Source organism: Emiliania huxleyi (assembly GCF_000372725.1).
Source record: "Emiliania huxleyi CCMP1516 unplaced genomic scaffold EMIHUscaffold_278, whole genome shotgun sequence".
Taxonomy (NCBI): domain Eukaryota; phylum Haptophyta; order Isochrysidales; family Noelaerhabdaceae; genus Emiliania; species Emiliania huxleyi.
In genome coordinates, this window is record NW_005199944.1 from 102747 (window position 1) to 116615 (window position 13869).

Genomic DNA, 13869 nt, shown 5'->3' on the forward strand with positions numbered 1-13869 from the left:
CTTGGGGGAGTTCGGTGCTTTGCGTCAGGCGAGAAGGGCATGGTTTTGCGAGTCAATGGGGAGGTCTGTCTAGTTCGTAGAGTGAGTCTAAAAATGGGTTGAGATCTGGGCTGGAACTATGTTTTCTCCTATGTTGGTGCAGAGTAAAGGTCCCCCCTTTCTTTAAGACGATCTCGGCCTGCTCCGCTCCATTAACGGCGGAGCTATTCTCGCGCCCACACCACACCTGGCTCCAACGTGGACACGCCCATAGCTGGGGACACTACTAGGTCACGCATGGCATCAGAAGTTTTATCTCTGGGCCCCGAAAGGCATCTCTAGCAGCGTCGTTACGCATGCTCCCTCCCCTCCTGGGCGCATGCGCCTCACATCTCGCCAGAGCACACACACACACACACACACACACACACACACACCGCACACACACACACACACACACACACACACACACACACACAGTCACACACACACACACACACACACACACACTGTAAGGTAAGGTAAGGTAAGGTAAACGTCTCCACACACACGAGGTGGGGGCAGAAGGTAAGAGATGGGTGAGGCCAGCTAGATAGTCGGTACCCGTGCGTCGGTAGTAGTCGGTACCCCCGAAGGAAAAAAATCAGTCAGCTTTTATCAAGAGATAGAAGTCGAGTCTCGCGGTGAGAACAATGTCAAAAACGATACTGGCGAGAGCCTCTTGCGCCTCGCAGCGATGCGAAAAACACGGCCCAGCTCACTCTCCCCCTCACGGCCGCAGCAGCGTCGTCCCGTGCCGATGCCGCCCCTCCTCCTCCGCCGCCCTCAGCTCGCGCGCCACCGCGGCGATGTGGTCGGGGCGGGTGCGGCAACAGCCCCCGATGAGGACCGCCCCGTCGGCCGCCCACTGCCTCGCCAGGCGGCCGAAGCGCTCCGCGCCGGCGGCGGCGCTCTCCGCGGAGGGCGCGCCGTCCGGACCGACCGCCACCCAGCCTACGAGCTGAATGCACCGCCATCGGGGAGGGAATGCGGTCTTAATCAGTGGACTCGAAGCACCGCGTGGAGAGGGGCTATGAATCGCGTGAGTGCAGCTGAATACGGCCGAATGCGGCCGAGTGCGTGTCCTCTCGAGCGCCAGTTAAACTACAAGCACGCCTCTTCCGCTTCTAGGCTCCATGCTGCCAGATAAGGGGGAGATACGGGGGAGATACGGGGGGATCTTCCGCTTCTAGGCCGCCCTGCCGTGCGCCCACTCGTCCCACACCTCGCCCGAGTTCGGGTACGCGACGAGCGGGCGGGGCGAGCGGGCGCGGATGGCGCGGAGGAGGGGGGAGGCGAGGAGCGGCGCCGCGCAGTTGACACCGATCGCCTCGACCTGGCCCGGAGGTGAGGAACGGTGAGCTTCCTTCTCCACACACACACCGAGGTGGTGGGGCGAGGGCCAGGCTGGGCCCTCGCGACTCCACGTCTAGACGACAGGAGCCGCACGGCAGTAATGGCGCACGGCCCGCGGGGCGTGTGTGGAGTGTGCGCGTGGGGCCCGTCCTCCGAGCTAAGAGGGTGTGTCACACTCTGACGGACCGACTGACTCACTGCCTGCACCTCCCCTTCTACGCCCCCCCCCCCCCCGACCCACGCTCTCCCGATCCGGCCCGCACCCCCCCCTTTTGGGTCAAACACTGACGGACCGACTGACTCACTGCCTGCACCTCCCCTTTTACGCCCCCCCCCCCCCCCCCCCTTCTACGTCGCCATCTCCACCTCCCCCTTCTACGCGCCCCATCACCACCACCGTCACCACCGCCCGTCATCCCCTGCTTTCCACCACTCCCTCCACCCCCTTCACCTGCCCCGAGATGTCGTACTGCTCGATCGCATCGACCGCGTCGGCGAGCTTTTCCCCAGACTGGAGCTCGGCGGCAGAGCGGCACCTGTTCACCGCCAGGACGTGTGAACAGGCGCCGTTCACACAGACCAGCCGCCCGCGCGGCGGCAGAGCGGCACGCGAGCGACAGCCAGGCGCGCGCCGCCGGCCGCGACTGCAGCAGCGTGCAAAGTGCCACAACCTCGGTGACGCAAGGGACCGTCTCGAAGGCGAGCACGTCGGCGCCCGCCTGTTCACGGCGGGGGGCTGTGAAGAGACGCCGTTCACAGCGCTCGCGCCGAGCACGTCGGCGCCCGCCGACAGCAGCACGTCTACTCTCCTGTCGTTCACGCCGCCAGGTGTGAATACTGGAGCAGACAGGTGTGAAGAGACGCCGTTCACAGCACTCGCCACGCGTGCCACGCCGCCAGCGCCGGCGCGCCAAGCCTGCGGGCGTACCGGCTCCTCTTCACACCTGTCTGCTCACGCCCGTCTATTCACGCCTGCGGCCTCCAGTATTCACACCTGCGTCCGTACCGGCCAGAGTACTCCGACTCGCCCTCGACGCTCGCGCCATACGGCCCTGCTCACAGCCGCAGGTGTGAAGAGACGCCGTTCACAGCACGGCGCGGCGCACAGCCGGTCGCGCGCTCCGATGGCGGCGGCGACGAGACCTTGTGGCAAGCGGCCGCCGCCTCCTCCTCCTCCGCCGCATATGCCGCCGCTCCCTTGCGACAGCCGGCGCAACGCGGCGCGTGTGCCGTCGCGCGCCAGCGTCACCGAACGCGCGACCAGCCTCGCCGCCGCGTCCTCGTCGATGTCGAGCAGCGCGACGAGCGCCTAAGGTAAGGTCAGGTACACTTCTCCACACACACGAGGTGGTGGGGCAAGGGCCAGGCTAGTCCCTCGCGTCTCCACGTCTGACGACAGGAGCCCCACGGCATTAAAAGTGCAAGGCCCAGTGCGCGTGGGTGAGCGGTGTGTGTGTGTGTGTGTGTGTGTGTGTGTGTGTGTGTGTGTGTGTGTGTGTGTGTGTGTGTGTGTGTGTGTGTGTGTGTGTGTGTGTGTGTGTGTGTGTGTGTGTGTGTGTGTGTGTGTGTGTGTGTGTGTGTGTGTGTGTGTGTGTGTGTGTGTGTGTGTGTGTGTGTGTGTGTGTGTGTGTGTGTGTGTGTGTGTCACGCCTCGCGCGAGCACTGCGACGTGGCCGTCATGACGACGTCGGCGCCCGCCTAATTAATTTACGAATTAACTCTTAATTCACTATGAATTAGTGGCCGTCATGACGACGTCGGCGCCCGCCTAATTAATTTACCAATTAACTCTTAATTCACTATGAATTAGTGGCCGTCATGACGACGTCGGCGCCCGCCTAATTAATTTACCAATCAACTCTTAATTCACTATGAATTAGTGGCCGTCATGACGACGTCGGCGCCCGCCGCCACGAAGTCCGCATGCGCCGACCGCAGCGCGTCGGGCGCCTAGAGAATTGACAATGCACAACTAGTTCGGTGGCACGTAAGTGACAATGTCGGGCAGCGTGGCGAGCGCCTAGTAGTTAAGAGCCGGCAGGTAGAACTCGCGGTCAATACCTGAGTAGCTAACCACGTCGGGCGCCTAATGGTCGGCCATCAACAATTGAGCGTACGAACGAGTGGACGATAACGAAGAGGTGAAGCGTCGGGCGTAGCGTCGGGCGCCTCGTGCAGCAGCCTCGCCGCCCAGAGTTGCCCGCTGACGTCCCTGCCGAGCAACTCGAGCCAAGTGCCCAAGCCGCCGTCGAGCACGAGCGGCCGCTCCTGTGCACGCCGTCGACCCGTGAGCAGGCGCCGTTCACACCGCCACCCGCCCCTCGAGCACGAGCGGCGTCTCCCTGGCAAGCGCAAAGACGCGCGAGAGGGGCGGCCGCCGGCCCGGGGCGGGACGGGTGGCGAGGCCGCGAGGCAGCGGGAGGGGCGAGGGGTGCTGCGAGCGGGGTGGCGGCGGCGGAGAGAGGCCGAGCGCGCTCGCGACGCTCTCGGGGAAGATGGACGCGATCCGGTCGAGCACGGGCGACGCGCCCGCCGCAGCGGCCTGCTCGGCGGCGTGAGCGGGGCGGGCGGCGAGGCGCGCCCGCTGCCAGGAGGAGAGGAGGAAGCGCTCCATCACCTCGACCGACTCGACGGCGGGGTGGGGGGGGGAGGCGTCGCCCGTGTGCAGGCCCGGGCCCCACGCCGCGGTCGCAAAGAGCGGAAACACGTGCGGCATGGCTTCGCCGACAAAGGGCGGCTCCACCGCCACGCCGGCGCCGCGGAGGGCGGCCTCGAGGCGGCGCTGCTGGTCGTAGAGCACCTGAGAAGACACACCACGGCAGGCGGTGTTTCTTTTCTCCCTCGAGGCGGCGCTGCTGGTCGTGCAACACTGCTGAGAAGAAAGCCGGAGCCTGTTCGGCCGAGATATCGCCGAGATGTGGCCGAGATATGGCCGAGATGTGGCCGAGATATGGCCGAGATGTGGCCGAGATGTGGCCGAGATATGGCCGAGATGCGCCTCCCCGCCGCCGAGGATCAGCATCGTGCGAGGGAGGCCGGCGAGGTGCTCCTACAGAGACAAAGCACGCGCCTCGCGAGAGAAGAAAGCTCGCAGTCGCGCGAGGGAGACCGGCGGGCGGCTCCTTGCCCGCTCGGCAGGGGCTCACTAGCGGATCGAGGTCGCTGACCAGCCGAGGCCGGTTCCACCTCTCTAGTGCCGCGGCAACCTAGGTAAGGTACGGTAAGGTAAGGTACGGTAAGGTGAGGTACGGAACCCCTCCACACACGAGGTGGTGGGGCAAAGACCAGGCTAGTCCCTCGCGTCTCCACGTCTAGACGACAGGAGCTAGCACGGCAACAAGAGTGCAAGGCCCAGTGCGCGTGGGTGAGCGGTGCGGCCACCTCGTCAGCGACAGCTCGCCGCCGCACCTCGTCCGACAGCGCGCCGCCGCCCTCGACGTCGCCGCCGCCGCCCGCCGCCCTGTGCAGCCCCTCCACGTCGGCTCGCACCCGGAAGACGGCTCTGGCGGCGGCCTGATCATCCATCACAGATGGCATAAGAACTGGTCGATACGAATGAAGAGTGAAGATCCCGCGGCCCTGGCGGCGGCCTAATCCAGAATTACGAACTCGTGGCGCCGATTTAATAACGGAGACTCGGCGGCTCTGGCGGCGGCCTTTGGCGTCGCGTCGAGCGGCTTCGGCGGCGCCGCGAGGTACTCGCGGACAAAGAAGGGGACCAAGTCGGTCTCTCCAAAGGGAGAGAGGTAGTCACTCTCGATGTTGCGCCACATCGACTCGTCCTCGCCCCGCGGCCCCGCCGCCGCGCTCAGGTCGCTCCACGGAGAGATGAGCAGCTGGCAGCACGGCGCGGGGCACCTGTTGCCAGCCCGCAGTGACTGACTAACCATCATCGCCAACCACCGTAGCGCGGCGCAAAGCACCTGTTGAACACCCGCAGGGATTGACTAGCCATCATCGACCAGAGGGCAGCTGGCAGCACAGCGGATAGGCACCTGTTGCCAACCCTCATTGACTGACTAACCATCATCGCCAACCACCGTAGCAGGCTGGCAGAGGGCGCGGGGCACCTGTTGAAAACCCGCAGTGACTGGCTAACCATCATCGACCAGAGGGGCAGCTGGCAGCGCGGCGCAGAGGCACCCCTCCGCCAGTGCGAGCCGGATCGCGCCCAGCGCAATGTTGCAGCCGGCCGAGTCGCCTGCGACAAGAATGGCGTTCATGGCGATGGGCTACGGCGGTGGGCTACGGCGGCGGGCTCGGTGGCGGCGGGCTCGGTGGCGGCGGGCTCGGTGGCGGGGGAGAAATGGGGGTGGCGGGTGGTGGGGGTGGTGATGGTGGTGGTGGTGGTGGCGAGAGTGGAAGAGGAGAACGGGGTTCCGGTGGCGAGATGCTGCAGCCGCATCGCCTGCGACGGCGACGTTGCCCGCGCCGTAGTGCTTGATCGCCTTCCGCAGAAGGGTCGACATGGCGACCACTAATTAATTAATTATTAACTAATTAATTAATTGATCGCCTTCCGCAGAAGGGTCGACATGGCAACCACGGGCGCCGGGAAGGTGGCCTACGGGAAGGAAAGGTCAGGTACACTTCTCCACACACACACACACGAGGTGGTGGGGCAAGGGGGGGCAGCCCTCGCAACTCCACGTCTAGACGGCAGGAGCCCCACGGCATTAAAGGTGCGCAAAGCCCAGTGCGCGTGGGTGAGCGGCGTGGGTGTGGAAGGTGGCCTGCGGCGGCCGCGAGTAGTTTGGCAGGAGCACCGTAGCGCCTGTCCGTCGCACAGACCTTGCTCGTTGATCAATCGGTTGGTTAATCAACAGCGTGAGGTAAGAAACTAGCGCCTGCCCGCAGCACGAGCCTCGTCAATTAACGAATTAACCAATCACCAGCCTCAACACCATTAAGTCACTATCCAGATAGCGCCTGTCCGCCGCACGAGCTCGTTGGTTGGTTGATTGATTAACGACCAGCCTCAACTAAGAAACTAGCCTCCACTAAGAAACTGGCGCCTGTCCGCCGCACGAGCCTCGTCAACTAACGAATTAACTAATCACCAAAGCCTCAACACCATTAAGTCACTATCCAGATAACTATCCAGATAGCGCCTGTCCGCCGCACGAGCTCATACCCAATCGTCATCGGGTACGTCTCCGCATTCGTAAGCATGAATGCGCCGCCTACGTGGGACGTGTCGTGGACACGTCGTGGGCACGTCCCGGACATGTGTGTCGCACGCACAGAGGCGCCGCCGTGGAAGAAGAGGATAAGCCTGCCATCATCAACGATTCATGAAGGATGAGGTTAGTGAGTCATTCTCAGCCACCACGGTGGAAAAAGAGGACGCGCCGGGGGTTGTCGGCGGGCAGCGGCGGCAGCGGCCCCTCCGGCGAGCAACAGCCGCAGCAGACCTCGCACAGCGGCCGCACCTCGCAGCTGACGGGCGGAGCGCCGTCCGGCTGCCGCGCCTGAGTAGCTGCCGAGCACTCATTGGTCCTCGCGTTTTCAGAGGAGGAGTGCCGACTAGGTGCCGCGCCGCTGCTTCCGGGAAGAGCCAAACGCCTGGTCCAATAAGATGAAGGTTAATTAAACAATCAATTTATGATATACAATCGAAGAGCCAGGCGCCGGCGTGCTGAATACACCGACATCGGGGCGGGAATACGGGTATTGTGCAGTGTACTGAGAGCACCGCGTGAATACGAGGGGCTGCGAATACAGTGAATACAGTTGGTTACGTGTCCTCTCGAGCGCTGGTTGGAAGACAATTACGTGTGTTCAGCTCCTAAAGCCAGGCGCCTCGCTCTTCAAAGAGTCCGTCGGTGGAGAGCGTGCCGACCACGTCCGCCGAGGCAGGCGCCCTCGACACGCCCTCGCCAAACAGGCACCCGAGCACCACCTGCAGCCACGGCTGCGCCGGCACGAGGTCGGTCACGGCCTGCATCGTCGCGGGGTCACGCGGCGCAGCAAAGGCGAGGGAACGAACCGACGCCACCACCGAGTCGAAGCGCTGCTCGGGCGAGCGGCACGGGTTTGCGCAGCACAGGTCCGGCCGGAAGTACCAGGCGATGTGACACCAGCCGCGTATGCGGCAGACCGTGGTGAGGCACTTTGCGTGCGGACAGCGGGAGACGGGTCCGCGCGAGAAGAACGTCTCCGGCGTGGAGCGTGCGACGCGGCGGTCGTCACGAGCGATGGCCTCGGGAGTCGGAGCGGCGAGGGCCATGTCGGCGGCGAGCTGTGGACCTCTCTCGAGGGGTCGGCGGCAGCGAGGCGGCGAGTCTGCCGCGAAATTTGGGGCAAAAAAAGAAAAACCTCCGCTCTCAAAAGAAAAAATGACGCACCTCAAAGCAGACGGCAATCCCTTTGGCGCCGTCGAAAAGACCGGCCCACCTGGCTTTGCTGCAAAAAAGAAAACCCGCCGCCGCCCACCTGCTGGCGCCGCCACGGCGCGACGCCCGGGGCGGAACGCGGGGTCGAGAAGACTCATGGCGAGGCTTCAAGGCAGCTCCAGAGCGAGCATCTTGACGCCAAGAAGCTCTCTGGCGACGAGCCGCGGCGGAGAGGCCCAGGCGAACGGGCCGATTCGGCGGCGCGTGGCGCGCAAGCACCCCACCCGCCCGCGGCCGCAGTGGCGTGGCTGGCGAGAACCGCCCTCAACAAGAATGACAATTCTACTTCCACAACGGCGGAATTAGCGCACCCCTACACGCACCTCAAGACTCCTACATGCCCCACTGACAACTTCTTGTTCGTTTATCAAAATCAATTCCACCAACAGCAAGCAGCCTTTCCACCCAGTGCAGACGAGGGAGCAGTCGTCGGTGCCGCTCTACCCTCGAGCTCTACCGCTTGCTCAAGAGGTCGCACTGCCGCTCGAGCTAGTCCAACGCGGTTGTTCAGCCAGCTTTGTGTCCCCGTCGGCTCGCGTGTGTGAGGACCTCCACAGTGAGGACCTCGCATCATTCTGGTGAGGACCTCAATCTAATCTCAACACTGTCGGTCACAATGAATAAGAGAGAAAGGGGACTTATCAAAATGGGGTGAATAATCAAATCAAAAATGGACTCCAAGACGCAGGCTGAAACGCAGCGCTTGCACTAGAAAAACCAACACCCTTTCCTATCCATGGCTATGTTAACTCGACTGCTTTCGTATTTCTGTGCAGGTTGGAGGACGCGCAAGGGCTGCGTGCGCTGGCCCTGGCAGCCGTGAGCACACACGACACGAGTCTTTAGGGCACGTCGCTGCCTCTGTGCGCCGTGAAGCAGGACAGGCGTATGCTGTGTGATGTCTAGAGATGACCTACATTGGTGAGGACCTCCGATTGAGGACCTCACATCATCTGGTGAGGACCTCCCCGGAGGACCTCTCTCCATTCAAAGTGCGGACTCTGCCTTGCTGCCTCGTCTCTCGCACTCGCGGCGTGCCGCTCCATGTAGGAGAGCAGGGCAGTGCCGTCCTTCCTCTGATCGGAGAGGTGTATTGCTCACCAGCAGTCTCATATCCGGCGGCGCGGCAACGAAGAGGCACTGCGAATCGGCGTCGTAGGCCACGCACGATGGCGAGTCGCTCCAAAATGGCGGGTAGCGCGGCTCGGACGCCTCGAAGGAGCGATCCCAATCGTAGGGGAGGGCGGGCACGTCTCTAATGTGAGGGTCCATTCCGGACATGCCGATGCGCATAACCTCGTCGCCGCCAGCGGTGAAAACCTTGACAGTGTCTCCCACAGCGACGGCGTAGCGAGCCTCCGCCGCGCTCGGCGCGAGCGCATCGCTCCAAGGCGAGGCGTTCCACGGCGGGCCAAGCAGGTCCGCATGCACGGGCGCATCTTCCTCAGACGTCTTCATGCTCGGTGGCAGCGGCGTGACTGATGAAGGCGTCCAAAGCTCGCCTGGGCCCATGCCGATGGCTTCCGTCTCGCTGCGTGCATGCGCGCGGCCGACGGCACGCTCAAAGCGGAGCGGCAGGCGCGCGCGGCACGCGGGCGGGTACGAGCTGAGACGCGCGGCCACGCCGTCGCGCCACGCCGTGCAGACGGCCGGGCACCCATGCATCAACTGCATGAACGACAGGCGCGAAAGGCACTCTCCGAGCACGTCGGCCGACAGCAGCGTATTGGAGACCACTTCGGGGGGGGGCGTCTCCGAGCGCCTTGAGGTTGATGCGCCGGATGAGCAGCACCTTTTGGAGGGCGCAGTGCACCTCGAACCGCTCCTTGTCGGGGTGATACTCCCCGAGCCACGCAGTGGCGCCGTTGAGGTCCTCGCGTGTGGACAGCCCGGTGATGCGAGCAAAGCTGCCCGTGCGCACAGCGGCTGCTTCGGCGGCGGCAGCTTCGGCGGCGGCTGCCTCGGCGGCCTGCGTGTCGGCGGCGGCTGCTGAGGCAAGTGAGACCATTGATGGCTGGAGAAACGCCGTCCAAGGTCGGAATAAAAGAAAGTGATTTCTCGCTATCGCGGTAAAGAAAACTGCACGCCGTAAGTACGGAAACGTCCTGTAGCCCTCTACGGGTAACGCCCTGCTTGTAACACTCTATTCTCACCGCCTGCGCGCGAGCACGTGCACGTCCGCCACATCGTGGCACGCTCATGGCTCGGCGGGCGGGAAGCCACGCCGCCCCGCCTGGTCGATGCGCTGGGCCTCCCTCAGCCCGGAGAGGTACGCGCCCGTCGCCGTCGCCGGGTGCTGCCCGTTGGTCGCCTCGCCTACGCGTCTCGGACGGCGCCTCGGGTGGAGCTCGGCTCGATCTCGGCTCAATCTCGGCCAGGGCCCGTTGGCCCCGCCCCTCGCCCGCAAAGAGACCGCAACAAAGAGCCGCCGGCCGGCTCCCTCTCTCGGCACATCTCTCGGCGAGATCCCGCCCGCAACGAAGCGCCGCCCCGCGCGGCGCGCGCGCTCTCTCTCTCTCTCTCGGCATCTCTCGGCTATCCCCCGCCCGCGAAGAAGAGCCGCCCGCCGACCGGCCGCGCGAGCTCGTCGTACTCGGCGCCGGACGCGTCCACGCCGACGTACGAGTACGAGCCGCGGCAGAAGGGGTTGCGCCCCCAGTCCGTCACGACCGACTTCCGGAAGAGCTGCCGCACCTGCGGGGATCGGCGGAGATCGGCGGGGATCGGCGGAGATCGGCGGAGATCGGCGGAGATCGGCGGAGATCGGCGGAGATCGGCGGAGACTGGCGGCGATCGGCGGAGATTGGCGGAGATGGGCGGAGATTAGTTGCGGCGGGTGCTGCGCCTGAGGCCCAAACGTGCGCCCGAGCACGGCCAGCGACGCGTCGACGACGCGCCTATCAATGAATCAATTCATGAATCACGTACTAATTTCAGCACGGCCAGCGACGAGTCGACGACGCGCCTATCAATGAATCAATTCATGAATCAGGTATGAATTAAGCACGGCCAGCGACGAGCCGACGACGCGCCTATCAATGAATCAATTCATGAATCACGTACTAATTTCAGCACGGCCAGCGACGAGCCGACGACGCGCTTGTACGAGAGGTGCCGCCACGTCCCTTCGGCGAAGGCGCCCGACGAGACGCACATGAGCGCCGCGGTGCCGTGCGAGCGCTGCAGGTTCCAAAACATGAAGAACTCGCCGCGCGCCTTTGCCGCCTCGGCGGCGGTCTCCGCCGCGGGCGGCAGGCAGCCGAAGAAGTCCGCTCCCTCGTCCCAGAAGGGGCGCTCGAAGGAGAGGATCACCTGTCCCCGTGGCAAGTCTAATGAGTGGTGACCCTTAATTAATTCATTCACTTTCGTAACCGCTCGAAGGAGAGGATCACCTGTCCCCATGAGATTGAAATGAGTGGTGGTGCCTGACTAATTAACTATATTTCTAATCGCTCGAGAGGGAGGGCCACCTTCTCGATCGGTGCCGAACTAGTGACTCGCATTTAAGTCACTCATTTTTTTGAACGGCTCGAGGGAGAGGGCCACCTTTTCGATCGGCCCGAACCCAAGCCGCTCAATGGCCGACCGCTTCCAGCGCGGCAGCGGCGGGGCAAACTTGACCGTCTTGGCCTTGAGCACGCCCAGCGGGACCGAGTTAATTAATTAGCAATGAGTAATCAGTCATTACTGAATTAGGTCTTGGCCTTGAGCACGCCCAGCGGGACCGAGTTAATTAATTAGCAATGAGTAATCAGTCATTACTGAATTAGGTCTTGGCCTTGAGCACGCCCAGCGGGACCGTGACCAGCACGGCGTCGGCGACCAAGCCCTCGCCGCCCGCCTTGGTGTGCACGCGCGCGCCCCAGTCGCCGTGCTCGACCAGAGACACCTGTCAACAAGTTCATGCGTTGATAGTTACTGTCTCATTAGTGCGCAGTGGTCGCCGAACTCGACCAGAGACACCTAACAAGTCCATGCGTAAATAGTTACTCTCTCATTGTGCGCCCCAATCACGCTCGACCAGAGACACCTCGCGCTGCAGCAGCACCTCGGAGTACGCGGCCAGCCCCTCCACCACACGCCCGAACCTGTTCGTTGATTGACTAATTAACAAGAACAACTCCTATGCCAGCCCGTCCCACCATGCCGCCGAACCTATTCGTTGGTCGACCAGTTAACAACAACAATTCACGTCCCAACCCGTCCCACCATGCGGCCGAACCCGTCGCTGACGACGGCGTGGTCGCCGGTGAGGGTATGCTCGTCGTCCTGCAACAAGCCATTAATTAATTAGGACCTAACTAATTAATTAATTAGGCGAGGGTATGCTCGTCGTCCTGCAACAAGCCATTCAGAACTAAGAACCAGCTCGTGTGTCGCGGGCCGGGGTGTGCTCGTCGTCCTGCAACAAGCCATTCAGAACTAAGAACCAGCTCGTGTGTCGCGGGGTGTGCTCGTCGTCCTGGTCCCACCCCGCACGGGAGACGTGAACTAGGTGGCTACTGCTTGCCAGCGGGGCGAATTCGATTAATTGGTTTGCCTGGTCCCACCACGCTAGAGAGACGTTGCCGAGCGACGCGGCGCAGCCGTACTCGAGGTTCGCCAGATGCCACTGCACCGCCCGCGCCTGAGAATTGAACATGAGGTACTCAGTACAAGTGCTCGAGGCTCACCAGATGCCACTGCACCGCCCGCGCCTCCTCGGGCGACGCATCCGACGCCGCGACGAGCCCCTCGAGCACCTCGCCGAGGAGGGCGTTCATAATCAATAATAATGACTAATGACTAACTAGTGCCGAGGGAGGCGCTCATCAAAATCAATAATAATGACTAATGACTAAGTAGTGCCGAGGGAGGCGCAAAAAGTTAATCATGACTAATGACTAACCAGTGCCGAGGGAGGCGCAAAAAGTTAATCATGACTAATGACGAATGAGTGATTAATCACGCGTCCCTCGAGCACCTAGCCGAGGGAGGCGCTCGCAATCAATAACGACTGCCATCTTGATGACTAATTAGCGCCGAGGGAGGCGCTCATCATCAATAATGACTCATGACTAATGACTAACTAGTGCCGAGGGAGGCGCTCATAATCAATAATGACTAATGACTAACGAGTGATTCATTACGACCACCTCGCCGAGGGAGGCGCTCATAATCAATAATGACTAATGACTAACGAGTGATTCATTACGACCACCTCGCCGAGAGAGGCGCTCATAATCAATATTAATGACTAATGACTAATGAGTGATTCATTACGACCACCTCGCCGAGGGAGGCGCCGCGGCCGGGAACCTCATCCGCCGGCCTCGCCACCGCCGCCGCCGCGGCTGGGCACGGCTTGTCGGGCGTGTCGGCGAGGCCGAGCAACCGGTCGATCTCGTCGTTGGGCAGCTCCTAACTAATCAATTCATTCATTCAGTCGTTCATTCATTAATAGCAGCCGGTCGATCCCGTCGTCGGGCAGCTCCTGCGGCACGTCGCACGACGGCTGATCACGAACTGATGGTTAGTTCTCCCTCACTAGTCAGCATCGAAGCTCCTGCGGCACGTCGCACGACGCGTAGCGCGCGTCGCCGTTCTCGGCGCACGTCCACCTGTCTCATTAGTCATTATTAATTACTCATTCATCACTCATTAGTCAATCCCGGCTCAAGCCCACCGATCGGGGACAGCGGAGCTCTTCGCCAGCCCGACGCGCCGCCACTTGTCGCACAAATCGCACGCCAGCCACGTGATGCGCGCCCGCTCCCCCTTCTCGCCCTTGCCGGTAAGCTCGCCCTTCAAGCAAGGGTGGCCCCCCTTCGAGTGCGGCGGCAGCGGCGGCTGCAGCGCCGCCGCCGGCAACGCCGTTGGCGGCGAGAGCGGCGGCTGCGGCGAGAGCGGGGCCGGCATGCACGCCCCGCTCTCGGACGCCGACGGCGAGGGTGGCAGCGACGGCGGCGGTGGGGCGGCGGGCTCACCGGGGGCGGCGGCGCTGCCGCGGGCGGGGGCGGGGCTCTGGGCGGCGTAGACAGCCTCCTGCGAACTGAACAGGCGCAGCTCCGCCTCGCCACCCGCCGCCTCGCCCCCGGCCGCGTCGCCATCTGCCGCCTCG

At 63.1% G+C, this 13869-nt stretch overlaps 3 protein-coding genes across 3 annotated transcripts; all 3 read right to left on the reverse strand.

Annotated features, from left to right (window-relative positions):
- Nucleotides 1-622: 622 nt before the first annotated feature.
- Nucleotides 623-4911, reverse strand: EMIHUDRAFT_238915 (hypothetical protein; the record flags this gene model as incomplete). Its single annotated transcript, XM_005776546.1, has 12 exons — nucleotides 623-706; nucleotides 821-972; nucleotides 1955-2093; nucleotides 2251-2290; nucleotides 2381-2426; nucleotides 2518-2683; nucleotides 3271-3324; nucleotides 3362-3394; nucleotides 3583-3642; nucleotides 3857-3916; nucleotides 3992-4174; nucleotides 4864-4911. The coding sequence occupies 12 exons, from the start codon at nucleotides 4909-4911 to the stop codon at nucleotides 623-625; spliced, it is 1065 nt and encodes a 354-aa protein (XP_005776603.1).
- A 5393-nt stretch (nucleotides 4912-10304) lies between these two features.
- Nucleotides 10305-11272, reverse strand: EMIHUDRAFT_238919 (hypothetical protein; the record flags this gene model as incomplete). The annotated part of the gene is made up of 3 exons (XM_005776547.1): nucleotides 10305-10463; nucleotides 10833-11045; nucleotides 11240-11272. 3 exons carry the CDS (start codon nucleotides 11270-11272, stop codon nucleotides 10305-10307), a joined length of 405 nt encoding a protein of 134 aa, XP_005776604.1.
- Nucleotides 11273-11535: 263 nt separating this feature from the next.
- On the reverse strand, nucleotides 11536-13858 carry EMIHUDRAFT_238920 (hypothetical protein; the record flags this gene model as incomplete). The annotated part of the gene is made up of 9 exons (XM_005776548.1): nucleotides 11536-11658; nucleotides 11800-11838; nucleotides 11970-12038; nucleotides 12256-12396; nucleotides 12443-12511; nucleotides 13038-13151; nucleotides 13324-13369; nucleotides 13435-13553; nucleotides 13829-13858. 9 exons carry the CDS (start codon nucleotides 13856-13858, stop codon nucleotides 11536-11538), a joined length of 750 nt encoding a protein of 249 aa, XP_005776605.1.
- Between the last annotated feature and the right edge of the window lie 11 nt (nucleotides 13859-13869).